Source organism: Eucalyptus grandis, chromosome 11 (assembly GCF_016545825.1).
Source record: "Eucalyptus grandis isolate ANBG69807.140 chromosome 11, ASM1654582v1, whole genome shotgun sequence".
NCBI lineage: Eukaryota > Viridiplantae > Streptophyta > Magnoliopsida > Myrtales > Myrtaceae > Eucalyptus > Eucalyptus grandis.
Window position 1 is genome coordinate 16416158 of NC_052622.1, and position 14133 is coordinate 16430290.

The 14133-nt window shown below is 36.6% G+C and overlaps 1 protein-coding gene across 1 annotated transcript; it reads left to right on the forward strand.

Annotated features, from left to right (window-relative positions):
* Positions 1 to 3959: 3959 nt before the first annotated feature.
* Positions 3960 to 5781, forward strand: LOC104425097 (cationic peroxidase 1-like). The gene is made up of 3 exons (XM_010037684.2): positions 3960 to 4217; positions 4764 to 4955; positions 5045 to 5781. Exons 1-3 carry the CDS (start codon positions 3999 to 4001, stop codon positions 5594 to 5596), a joined length of 963 nt encoding a protein of 320 aa, XP_010035986.2. The 5' UTR covers positions 3960 to 3998; the 3' UTR covers positions 5597 to 5781.
* Positions 5782 to 14133: the final 8352 nt, after the last annotated feature.

The following is a 14133-nucleotide window of genomic DNA, read 5'->3' on the forward strand; positions in this document are numbered from 1 at the left end:
ATTTTAATTGAACATTTGTCAAAAAGTGGCCCGAGTTATTTTAGAATAGACATGATCATGGATTTGGCAAGTGACTCACGTTACCTTAATGCACTATCCAATGGTGTAAATACAAAGTGCTTTGAGAAATCATTATACTAAAAATTTTGAATAGCCCAAGTTGCCTATCAACGGCTCATCCAATTAAACTTGAAAATACGGTTCAGGTTGGTTATCATGACATTTGAGCAAGGTGAGGAATAAATTCCGCTCTCTCTTTGAAGTAGACTGGTTCAAGGCGGGTTACCTTGTTTACTCCACCGGGTTTATTCATCTTCTGCAAAGACGTAATAAGGCCCAGGGAATAACAAAAAGACATGAACTCAAAAAAAAAAGTGGACTCCGACAAACTCTCTAACTCTTACCCGCAAAAATACGAGAAAAGTTGATGATGGAAGAGTCGGAGAAACCCTATAACCCAAACCCTCGTTTGGAAAGTCACTGAAATTTCCTTAGAGAGAGAGAGAGAGAGAGAGAGAGAAGCACAATATCTGTCTAACATCAAAGATCCGAATTGGTTCTTTCCTAGAATCCCGAAGCCACTTTGGCAAATGTCAAGATTGCCAGTTCAATGAAGCTGTTAGTCACATAATAAATAGGGGTTTGGCAATCTTGCTGTCCGAAAAAACATATAATTCCCCTTGAACGGCAGGCACGGTTGCGTTGAATCTGATTTATAATATTTATCTTTTTTGGTATAAAGATAGTTAGGTAATGTTGACCCAATAACAATTGGACCGTCAATGTTTCCCTTTCTTTTAGAAAAAGATAAATATAGATCCTTCGAAGCATAGTTCATGAAACTAAAATGGTTATATTAGCATTTGGTATAAAAATAGTTGGAGAATTCGACCCGATGACGATTGGACCGTTATTGTCGTCTTTTTCCTTCATTTTTCATAAAGAACAAAGATTTCTCAAATCATAATTCATGGAACGTGGTTGGTTGACCAAGTCTTGAGGAAAATTGCAGAAGGTTGGTTAGCTCTCTCTGTCTCTCTTCATTTTTTTTTAATATTTGTAATGCCAATTTAAATTTATACCCTTATTACTCAACAATGAAATTTCGTATTAAGTATTCATATTAAATAAATGTTTATATTATTAACTTTTGTTGGCCGATGTCATTACCTAAACATGGAAATAATAAGGAAAATTTTATTAACTTTATGTTTTGGATGATAATTGGTTTTTTTTTTCTTTTTGAAAGACAGAGCTTCATATGCAACCTTTTTAATCTAGAATTTATAGATATTATTCACGCAGTCAAGACTTTATTTGGAAATGGCATTATGACGCAAGGGTTCTATTTTTTAAGATATTCTATTGTTTAGCAGTTTAAGTTTTTCAAATACGCAATGTTAAATTCAACTTGAAACTGTTATTGCTGAAAAAAAAAGGAACTATTATCAAATCTATAATATGTCTCAAAGACAAATAGTTATGCACTCATCCGCCTCATTTATATCGGCCTAGTAGAGAAAATGAAATTCTTGGAATCAACACTTATTGTTTTATTTTTAAGAGCAAGTGTGCATGCATAATGTGCCTAAATCTAATGCCCACATATGGCGATTTGAGAGAAAGTAGGTCTTGCAAAAGAGCAGACTCATTCATTCTCAACAAACCCTAGGTGATCCCACTTACATTATACCTCTCTAGTTTGATACCCTGTATACACGCGAAGCACTTCATGCTCGAAATCACCACATTAATAGACCCTCGGCTGTTGCACCTAGACCCTCATACAATGGATCAGATTGGGTAAAAATAATCTGAACAAAATTGACCAATTTTCAAACAATGCAAGTTTAGTTATCCATGCCCGACCTAACTCATATTTAATCCAATTTAGGAAAACTTAACCCACACAGAGGTGAGAGCGCAAAGTGAACAAGCGTAAAATTGGATGAGGGCAAAAGAATTAAAGAAATGGTTTAGGTCTAAGTAAGCTAAAAAGTCATTTAACACCCATATTGTTTTGGATTATACTAATCCAAGTCCATTTATGACCTACTTACTAAATACAACTAATTTATTTAACAACTTAGCCTTTCAAATGTGTATTAAAAAATTGAGCCATGATCTGTTTTGAAGGGTCTGGTTGTACCCAAATGTTTTCTTATAAGTTTTGCTTTTTGTGCTTTATACATTATGCGATTCTTTTAAATATCATTTTATAAGGCAAAATTAATCTCATGGAAGTCAATCGGGACCTGCGCAGTTGTGCAATGACTCAGATGATGTTGCGTAAACAGGTCTTAGGGTTCGCCGACGTTGACCTTTTCTTATCATTTGGGTTACATTGAATATCAGAAGGGACGGAAACAAGTTCTGGTTTAACGTGCTAGGCATGAATGTGATTCGAAAGCTTGTAGAAGAACACCAACCCTTCATTAACTTTCAAAATGGCTGCCTACTAAGCTGTAGGAGGCAACTAAGTGCGTGGACTATACACCGACGAAGCACGTTTTTCTTTTGGTTCCCCTCAGTCGCTATAGATTAATTATATTGTGTGGAAAAGCATATCATGTTCCCGATACGATGAAAGAAATCACTAATCAATAAAGTGATTGGACGTCGTGATGAATCACGATATTTATTTTTGAGTGTTAAGTCATATTGACTTTGATCGACAACATGTATGTTTAAGCAGTGAAATCTGGAGATGGCTAGGCTATCTACCTTCTTTTATTTCAGCTTCGAACATATGTGTGAGGTGGATAGTCCTCGCCCTTAACGGTATTTTTTTACGTGAGGTGCCTTTCAAAAAAATATATTGACGGAGCACATGCATTGAAGTAGGTAGTGCTAGTTCATATATAGGGAAAAAAAACTCCTTCAAGCTATATTTAAAATTTCTTATTTATGTGATATGTTGAATCGGTTTTGATTTATCTTTCTTTCAACCTTTGAGGCAATCTACTCGTTTCATGCAATTTCACCTATATGTGTTATTTGTTAATGCATATAATATTGAACAATTCTATCATATAACAATTTAAAATTTTAGAATAATTGATAATGATCTTGTAAATTTTTAAATTCCTTATTTGCTCTAGCGTGGCGTGGAAAGAGTATTAAGAACTCAAATATTACATCTTCATTAACAACCGGTGGTAGTTTCACAAAATTGTACAACAATAATTGATCTCTCAAGTTCCGTATCTTACAAGGAGCATACAAGACGCATCGCATATGGTACTAGCTAGTCTTAGATAATTGAACGTACAATGATATAATTTCAGTTTAAGCTCAAGTTGGAGTTCCAATTTTCCAAATACAATAAAAGAAATGAAGTGATTCCAATGTTAATACATAAATATATCGAGTTAATTAGAATATACACACTATTTAGGCTGATGAGTTTGTGGTTCGAGGCCCAAACTCGATTTGATGCTCAAGCTCTAAGATGAGAAACTTGATTTATTGAATTAGAATTTCGACCTAACCAAGGATTCCAAGTTTGATATGAGCAAAAGGAAGAGAAAAATCTCTAATTAAGAGAGGCGAAGCCCACTTATTCAAATGCTCGGTGGTATGCTAAAATCTCGATCCGCGTTGATCTGACTCACTTATTTAGATACTCACTTGTGGTCCTAACCATGAATTAATACACCAAATTCATAGATTGAAAATATAGCATCATTATTCACATATGACAGCCCAACACTAACCCATTTTGATTAAGAAACAATTGATCAAGAATGTCATTTGTATCAAGCCAGAGATAAAATGTGTTCTTGCTCTAACTATCATTAATGATTTTTAATTTGACTCGTTTACTTTCTCCACACAGGCGTGCGTTGACCTCCAAAGGCAATTCTAAAAACCCTAAAAAGATGTCCGAAAGTGCTCTAATCCTCCTATAAATTCCACATGCTCGCGTTCGCGAAGATCCCAAACCGAGATTTAATCCCTTGTGTCTCTCTTTCCCATCTGATTAGCTCCCTTCAGTCATGGCTTCCAATACAAACCGGAAGATCTACTTCGTCTTCTTTGTTTGTGCGATCGCGTTGAGGTCCGCCTTGGCGCAATTGTCTAACCAAGACTACTACACGCAAAGGTGCCCGAGAGCACTGGAGACCATCCAATCTGCTGTGAGATCGGCGGTGGCCAACGAGACTCGCATGGGAGCATCCTTGCTCCGACTTCACTTTCACGATTGCTTTGTCAATGCAAGTCTCTTCCGCTTTCTCGCTCAGTTCTATCCTTTTTCCTTCATGTCCAGTTTCGTGTATGTTTTGCATGTTCTTTTACGTGCAAACTTTTACTTCATTCCCAATCCATATAAGGATTACTCTTCCTCCACGTTTATTTTCGATGGTTCCTCGCATGTCTGCTTAATTCACTCCTGATTGAAAATGGCCAACATTTTGGAGATTCGGATCTTTGAGGAATATTGCAACAAGTTAGCTACGTGGGCCAATGATTCCATTAAATTAAGAAAGAACACGCATTGAGCTGATCATAGCACACCATTTAGACGACCTGCCAATCTTGTGTCTCTGACTATGTCTTTTTTTCATGCAATATAAATTTGTCTCCATATCTTATTCTATTCTAACCGATGAATTTTCTCTCTCTTAACGTTCCTTTCCGGTTGCTTGCAAAAAAAAAAAAATTATTTTGTTTCCTCATAGGTTCAATATTTAGATCATCCTTTCTAGTTCGTTAGATCTTCTAAACTTAATAAGATATATATATATATATATATTTGATAGGGATGTGATGCATCCATTCTACTAGATGACACCGTGAACTTCACTGGGGAGAAGACAGCGTTTCCCAACGTGAACTCCGTGAGGGGATTCGATGTGATTGACACCATCAAGTTAAAAGTGGAGAAACTGTGTCCTGGCGTTGTCTCGTGCGCTAACATCTTAGCCGTTGCTGCTAGGGACTCCGTCGTCATTGTAAGCATTGACACTTGCAATTTCTTTAAACATACAAAGAAACTATTATTTTCCTAAACTTATGTGGATTCAATTAATTTGATGTTTAGTTGGATGGACCGAGTTGGCAAGTCCAACTGGGAAGAAGAGACTCAACCACAGCGAGCCTAAATGATGCTAATATCGACCTCCCAGCTCCAACTCTTAATCTCAGCGGTCTTGTCGCCTCTTTCTCTAACAAAGGCTTTACTGCCAAAGAAATGGTAACGCTATCAGGATCCCACACCATAGGCCAGGCTAGGTGCGTGACGTTTCGGACCCGACTCTACAACGAGAGCAATATAAGCCCATCATTCGCCATGTCTTTAAAGTCCAATTGCCCCAGCTCTGGAGGCAACAACAACCTATCCCCTCTCGACATCACAAGCCCGACGTTCTTTGACAATGCCTACTTCGGCAACTTGGTGAGCCAAGAGGGCCTGCTTCATTCGGATCAACAGTTGTTTAGTGGAGGTTCGACGAATGCTCAAGTGGCTGCCTACAGCAAAAATTTGGGTTCATTCAGGAATGATTTTGCCGATGCCATGGTCAAGATGGGAGGCCTTAGTCCTCTTACCGGGTCTAGCGGTCAGATCAGGACCAATTGCAGAAAAGTCAATTGATTTTAATTCTGGCGATTTTTGTTCTTTTCATGATGTTTTTCCCTACATTACTTCTTATTCTCACAACATCTGATTGAGAATTAAGTGTCTCGTAATTCCTCTTCGTACATTTGGGTGTCTGTTTCTGGTCAATTTCACGAGGCGCGATGATAATTTGATGATGTCGTAATATTTTGTAACATCTGTATCGTATAATGGATTGCATTCTCTATTGAAAGGAACTTAGGCTCAACAATTAAATCCGATGCAGCGAGGAATCTAATTATGATTTCCTGTGTGGCAAAGTGATTTATCGAAATAATGTCATATCTTCTAAGCAAAGGTCTCATACACATTGCCAAAGGCAAAAATATTTCTTAAACGTTCATATCATTGCGTGACGGAAAAATTACCAAAACAATTATAAACCTATTATAATTATATCAATTTAATTTTAAACTTTTTCTTTTCCATTAAGTCATAAACATTTTGTATTTATATCATACCAGTCCATCCAACCAATTTTGACAGGCAAGTACTAACATGGACGCCAACTGTTTTACGTGACGTGGCCAAGCACTGGCATGAATAATTTTTAACAATTTATATTTATTCTTTCTTTTCTTTTTTTTTTTTTTTTTTTTCTCTTTTTTTTTCTTCCCTTCGTCTTCTTTCTCTGGCAATTCGCCTGACGTCCTTCGACAATGCCTACTTCAGCAACTTGGTAAGCCAAAAGAACCTCTTCATTTGGACCAGCATTTGTTCAGTGGGGTTCGATGAACGCTCAAGTGACTACCTAGAGCAAGAACTTGTCAAGATTGGAGGCCTACGGGTCAGACCATGACAAATTGCAGAAGAGTTAATTGATTTTAATCCTAGCTATTGTTCTTCTCATGATGTTTTTTTTTTTTCCTTTGTTTAACCTTTTATTCTCATAACCTTTCGAGATGATTGAGGGTAATAACTTGGTGCTCCCGCGTTTGATGATAACTCTGTTTTTAGTCAATTTCACAGGGCGCGATGATAATTTGATTATGTTATGAGATTGGGTCATATTTATATAAAACGATGGCTTAAATTCTCTTCTCTTTTTTTATTTTTTGAAAGAAAATTGGGCTCATCAATTGAATGTGATGATGTCGATGTCGGATGTTAGATAATGATTAATCGTAAGGCATCTAAGCTCTTGGAATCACGAGACTTAACATGTATGTTATATGCATTCGCATCATGAATGGAGAGTAATATTTCTGAATTCCCTAACAATTGCTCCTTAGGAATATAATTATCATTAACAATGTATTTTCTTGTGCTTTAAGGATTTCATGTGCAATGCCAGAGGTAAAGATATCTCCTACGCTTTCATGTCGTCTGTTAAAGATAATTAAAGATTTTTAGAGAATATTTTCCTATGTTCAACATAATTATGATACCAATAATGCTTAGGTGATGGTCTGTTACATTTTTTAAAGAATGACGTTGCCTTCTGTACCACTAATTTCCCTTTAGGCAATTGGTTAACAAATTTAATTGGTTCCCAAGCATTAAGGCAGAAGATAAGAGAAAAAGGGACACATATCATTTTACAATTCTTATTCTCTCACTTTGAGTTGCTTTGTTGCATCAAATATTGGACGTTGCTAAAAAAGTATTTTTTAAAAAGAAATTATTTTTAAGAGAGATGATATAAATTTTCCTAAATCGTCAAACCTTCATTGGCAACTCTAAATTTCGGAAGTTTGTACCTTAGTGCTAGGCTTGCAATCTTGCCAGTGGCCAGTGCAGTTCGTGACGCCCCCACCCAAAGCAAGTGAAGCTTGGCTAGTGACCTTAGTGCTAGGCTTGATATCTCAATGCTCAGAAATTACATGATTGCTTAGGCCCTGTTTGGTAACATTTTTATTCCTCAAAATTTTTGTTCTTTTGTTCCCCAGAACATAAAAAAGAACATACATTTGTTTGGTAGTGTCAATTGATTTTTCTATTCCCCAGATTTCTATTTCTCGGAATAGAAAAATAGCTGGGGAATAGATTTGCAATAGAAACAAGAAGTAAAAAAAAAAATAACTTTTTGTTCCCGGGAATAATTCCTAGAAATAAGTTTTTTTTTTCTTCTTCCTTGTTGCCCCTTCCCTTCATCGTTGACCCTATTGTTCGGCCACCGGCGCTAGTTGGCCACCATCGCTGGCCACCACCGCCTACCTCCCGCCGCCCATCAACCGACCGCCTCTCGCCACTCGCCCATTGATTGATCACCGCAGCCACCGTCACCGTCACTGCCGCTCACTATAGCCCATCACAAATGACCATTAAGGCCACTGCTCACCAGCTAGCTGACAGTCGGCCGCCATTGCCACCTCTGGCCGCCATCACCACCACCGATCGCCGTCGTCATCGGCTGTCGCACCCATCGCTGATGACGATTGACACTGCCGCCCGCTAGTTGATAGACCGATCGATTGACGCCGACAACCGTCACCGCCGCCCGCCGATGACAGCTGACGACCAACGACGGCGATGATCGACGATGGGCGGCGACAGTCGGTGGTGGCAGCAATAAAGAAGAATTATAAAATATTTTAAAGAAAGTATACACTGTGAATCATACCAAATGCATTTATATTTTTTTCTCATTCTAAGAATATAAATTTTATGTAGTTATCAAACATGTTCTTTTATTGAGAAATTATTCCTGGGAATAGAAATACAAAAAAAAAACTATTTCTGAAAAAAAAAATTGTTCTCCAGTCCAAAAGCGTTACCAAACAGATCCTTAGTTTACTCGGTTTCCTTAGAAAATTTAAGATCTCACTTGATGCAATATTTCTTGTTGGCAATTCCCACTTAGCTCCATGTCTTACAATTTCTTAATTAGAAAAATTGGCCACAATGAAAACAAAGAAAAACAAAAGAAGGAAACCAATCACAATTCAGATACTTAGAAGTACGAGATGTTTATTTATTCCATTTGGCGTCATAAATTAACTTTATAACTTTTTATACTGTAAATCCAATTGAAATTAAGTCTACATTATGAGGAATTACAAAATAAGCATGATCAAAGGCTAAAATTTTGGTGTGTATAAAATTAAAATATTGTGATTTTACACCTGATGGCCACAAAAAGAGCCATACGTAAAATTTCTTGAGCTATTTTTCTTTCGGAGTTCAAAATTCTCTGGCCATCTTAGAAATTACTCTAATTAAATCTCTTTATATAAATGAATGGACTTTATATAACACGTGTAAAGTGAACATATATTTGATGCATCCTAATATCACGATATTTTTCCATGAATTACTAGTATTTACAATTGAATAATATGTCTCAATATCCGAGATAACATAACTTCCATTAATTTAACTATCATCGGACAAATTCCTTCATTTGAAAAATATTATAAAAGATCTATTTAATCAACTTTATTTCAAGATGAAATAAATATGTTGGTAGATTACATTTAAATCTCTACGCTAGATAGCTCTTGATGAATTAAATATATTGGCAGATTGCAATTAAATTTCTACGCTAGATAGTTCTTCTTTTCGTTCGAGAAAATTAAGAGAGATTGGTACGAAAAGAAAGATTAATTTGAATTTATTGTGTAAATAAAAGAACTTTTTTTTTCTGTATATACACCCAAAAAAATAATATATATATATATATATATATATATATATATATATATATATATATATATAAAGAAGTGAGTCCACAATCTACTATTTTTGCGGAGCATGATTTGTATTTGTTTTCGTTGAAATGCGTCATCAAACTATCATCACGCCATGGGCAATTTATTAAAAACATACACATAAATGTACGAAGGAAAATCAGAAGACACTTAATTTGCAATAAGATGTTATGAGAATAAGAAGCAAAGGAGAAAAAACATCATAAAATGTTAGGGGAATCCCTTATGATGTTTTGAAGATAACAAAATAAATCAAAGGCTACTAACATGTTTGATGGTTGAGCAATAGACCATGCAGATGTTAGAACATGTAGAGGATATTATCAAAGTCGGAAGACGACCGAGGAGACTGAACGTAACATGTCCAAAGTATATTACGAAGATTTCCGGAGACTTCGTGTCAAAGTCCGAAGACTGCCAGACTCAAGACTCAAAGTCTGAAGACTGACTTTAGTGTCAAAGTCTGTTTAACATTAGAAATCTGCTCACTCGACAAATTCCAGACTAAACGTGAATGCTGAACCGAAGAGGGCAGACTCTATGCGAAGTTGAACCTGGTTACGGACCTTAAAGCTAAATCTGTTCGAAGCGGATATGTTCGGACCAGTTGTAAAGTCTAGAGACTCGGATTGTAAAGTCTAGAGACTCATATTGTAAAGTCTGAGACTCGGACTTTACATCCAGATTCAATGAATCGTAACTCAAGCCCAATCATACAACGGCTAGTGATGGTTTGGATTCCACATCAAGATTGATTTGATTGATTCAATCTAATTGATTGACGATTGGATCTTGAAGACAAGATCTTTCTACACGAAGAAGCTTTACTTATGGAAACCAAGATTTCGTTTGTATGGGCGATCGGAATCAATTTGGGATTCTACCTTTGTCACTCAACGGCTACCAAATCTTCTAGATACGAGCTGTCCAATGGGTATATTGGAAGACGATTCTCCGGGATGCTGTCCAACGGGTAGTTTGGAAGTGGAGGAGTATTTAAGGAGATCATGGACCGATGAGCAAGTAAGAGACGGAGCGTAGAATTTATAATTCCAAAGTCTGAGCGACTTTAGATCATATACTTGTCTCTTGAGAGCTTAAACGTTTGTAATCATGAGAGAAATACCAAAAGAGTGACTTAGTGAGATAGTGTGATCTACTACTAAGTGTTTGCACTCGAAGTTGTAATCTCTTGTTGATTGCATAGTGGAATCCAGCCAAGAAGGCTGTTAGCATGGGAGAGTGGACGTAGGCTTGGATTAAGCCGAACCACTATAAATCTTGTGTTCTTATTCTCTTCCCTAACTCCTTTATTTTGTTCATACTAGCACTCTCAATTGGTATCAGAGCTAAGTGCTCGGTTTATAAAAGTGTTTTTACTTTTGAGTTAAAGATTCTTTATGGCTAGTATGTTGGCACCAGGACTTATGGAAGGGCAAAGCAACATAAGGCCACCATATTTTGATGGAAAGGAATACGACGTATGGAAGAACAAAATGAAAGCATTCCTAAGATCCAGAGATCTCTTACAATGGGATGTTGTGGAAAGAGGAATCAACCCCATTTCTGCGTCTACATCAAATAAGAATGGCAAAAACAGAGAAAGCAAATCCAAAAGAAAATGAAAAGAATCGTGATCATCTCAAAAAGGCAACAAATTGAGGGGGAGCTTTGATCAATTATGGAAAAATCTTTTTGGATTGATTATGATCTTATTATGGATGGAAGGAAAGGTAAATGTGTCAGAATTTATTCTAAAAAATCCGGTTAGTGCATCTTTTATTACCTTTTGTCATTAAACAAATCTCTTATTGATATTATTATGACAAAAAAGGTACGTGCATTTTATGATGCATCCGTGATTTTTATTGAATATTTGCTGATATGATCGAAGTGAGCTATATTGCATATTTTTAATATTCGATAAAAGCTGATTTATGGAAATTGTGATTCATGCAAAATATTTGTTATCATTCTCTACGTGAATCCATTACTATCGCTTTTTGATTATGACAAAAAGGGGGAGAATATATGAATATGCATATGTGCTGATTGGTTAATATTATATTATCTATGGCATAATATTGAGCTGCGATTATTTTCTATATATTATTATGCTCAATTTATTTGTTATCTTCTGATATCCTTTGATTTAAATTAAAAGCATGTTTACAAATCTGCATATTCAGAGATTGTTTTGTCATCATCAAAAAGGGAGATTGTTAGGGAAATCCCTTATGATGTTTTGAAGATGACAAAATAAATCAAAGGCTACTAACATGTTTGATGGTTGAGTAATAGACCATGCAGATGTTAGAACATGTAGAAGATATTATCAAAGTCAGAAGACGACCAGAAGACTGAACGTAACATGTCCAAAGTATATTCTGAAGATTTCCGGACTTACGTGTCAAAGTCTGAAGACTGCGCCGGACTCAAGACTCAAAGTGCGAGACTCCGGACTCAAGACTCAAAGTTTGAAGACTACCAGACTTTAGTGTCAAAGTCTGTTTAACATTAGAAGTCTGCTCACTCTGACAAATTCCAGACTAAACGTGAATACTGAACCAGAAGACAGACTTTATACTGAAGTTGAACTGGTTACAGACCTTAAAGCTAAATCTGTTCAGAAGCAGATATGTTCAGACCCAGATTGTAAAGTCTAGAGACTCATATTGTAAAGTCTACAGACTCAGACTTTACATCCAGATTCAATGAATCGTAACTCAAGCCCAATCATACAACGGCTAGTGATCTGGTTTGGATTCCACATCAAGATTGATTTGATTGATTCAATCTAATTGATTGACGATTGGATCTTGAAGACAAGATCTTTCTACACGAAGAAGCTTTACTTATGGAAACCAAGATTTCGTTTGTATGGACGATCGGAATCAATTTGGGATTCTACCTTTGTCACTCAACGGCTACCAAATCTTCTAGATACGGAGAGCTGTCCAATGGGTATATTGGAAGACGATTCTCGGGATGCTGTCCAACGGGTAGTTTGGAAGTGGAGGAGTATTTAAGGAGATCATGGACCGATGAGCAAGTAAGAGACGGAGCGTAGAATTTATAATTCCAAAGTCGGCGACTTTAGATCATATACTTGTCTCTTGAGAGCTTAAACGTTTGTAATCATGAGAGAAATACCAAAAGAGTGACTTAGTGAGATAGTGTGATCTACTACTAAGTGTTTGCACTCTCAAGTTGTAATCTCTTGTTGATTGCATAGTGGAATCCAGCCAAGAAGGCTGTTAGCGTGGGAGAGTGGACGTAGGCTTGGATTAAGCCGAACCACTATAAATCTTGTGTTCTTATTCTCTTCCCTAACTCCTTTATTTTGTTCATACTAGCACTCTCATAAAAAGAACACGAGTTGCTAGGATTGCAATCAATTGACCTCCATGCAATTCATTCTTATCCGACTGCTAGACCCGGTGAGAGGTCTAACCGATTAAAAAAAAAAACGGCGAGAGGGCTAAGGGCTCCCATCTTGACCATGGCATTAGCAAAGTCGCTCCAGAACAATTCAAAATGTTGATGTAGATGGTCACTTGATCGTTCATTGAATTCCCACTGAACAATTGCAGATCCAAGTGGAGTAGGCCCTTTTGGTTTACCAAGTTGCGGAATTGTCGAAGGACGTAGGGCTCATGATGCCGCGGGGGTGGGGCGAACGACAAGTTTATGTTGCTCTCATTGTAGAGCCAGGATTGGATCGTTGTGCACCTAGCGTTGTCTATGGCGTGGGATCCCAAGAGTGCCATCATTTCTTTGGTAGTGAACCCTTTGTTGGAGAAAGAAGTGATGAGGTCATTGAAATTAAGAATTGGAGCTAGGATATCAGTATTAGCGGCGCTTAGGCTCGTCGTGGACAAAATTCTTCTTCCCAGCTGAACTTGCCAACTCTAAACATCAAATTAATTGAATCCATGTAAGTTTAGGAAACTCATATTTTCTTCCTCCTATTGATTCAAAAAATTATTCTACTAGAGATCAAAAATATAATTAAGGGAAAAACACTAATAAGGCACTTGGGTGAACACTATTGAGCAATGCCATGAGGATATTAAAGCAGAAAAGATAATAATTAATTTTTTGTATGTTTCAATGTATATATTGATGAAGAATATATTAGTTTATATATAAGCTTTACTATATAACTTTTCTAAAAAGAAATCTTAATCGAGATATGCACAATCAAAAATAAATATACGTGCAATATACGTGCAATATACGTGCAATGTATGTACAATCTTGAGAGATATGAATAATGAATATAAATATTATAACTATCTTTAACATAAGACAATATCATATAAAAATCCTTAAAAGACACTTGTTTATATGATTTTTCGGGCTAATTCTACCTTAACATGGCCTTTAGGTCCAATCTAAATCTGCCTTGTGCTTTTTTCTATGTCTAGAAAAATCCCCGACTTTACATACGGTTCCACATACGATCATGTGACTGCCTACAGCAAATTTTTGGGTTTATTCTAAAACGATTTTGCTGCTGCCATGGACAAGACGGGAGGCCTTAGCCCTCTCACCGGGTCTAGCGATTAGATAAGGATGAATTGCAGGGAGGTCAATTGATTGCAAGCCGCGACTCGTGTTCATTTTATTGTGTTTTCTCTCCTTCGCTACTTATTGAGAGTTGTGTCTCTAATTCTCCTTTGGGTGTGTGTTTTAAGTAAATTGCTAGAGGCGTGATGATAGTTTGATAAAGTTGTAAGGTTGCCTGACATCTATATATGGTATTGATGGATTACATTCTAGGAACTTGGCCTCATCAGTTGAATCCGATTATCATTCCCTGTGTACATAATTACCCGTGATCTAATCCTAGACTTTATT

Coding starts and splice junctions, on each gene's coding strand:
- LOC104425097 (XM_010037684.2), top strand. CDS start 3,999: ATGGCTTCCAATACAAACCGGAAGATCTACTTCGTCTTCTTTGTTTGT. Junction 4,218..4,763: donor TTCACGATTGCTTTGTCAAT/GCAAGTCTCTTC, acceptor TATATTTGATAG/GGATGTGATGCATCCATTCT. Junction 4,956..5,044: donor CTAGGGACTCCGTCGTCATT/GTAAGCATTGAC, acceptor TTTGATGTTTAG/TTGGATGGACCGAGTTGGCA.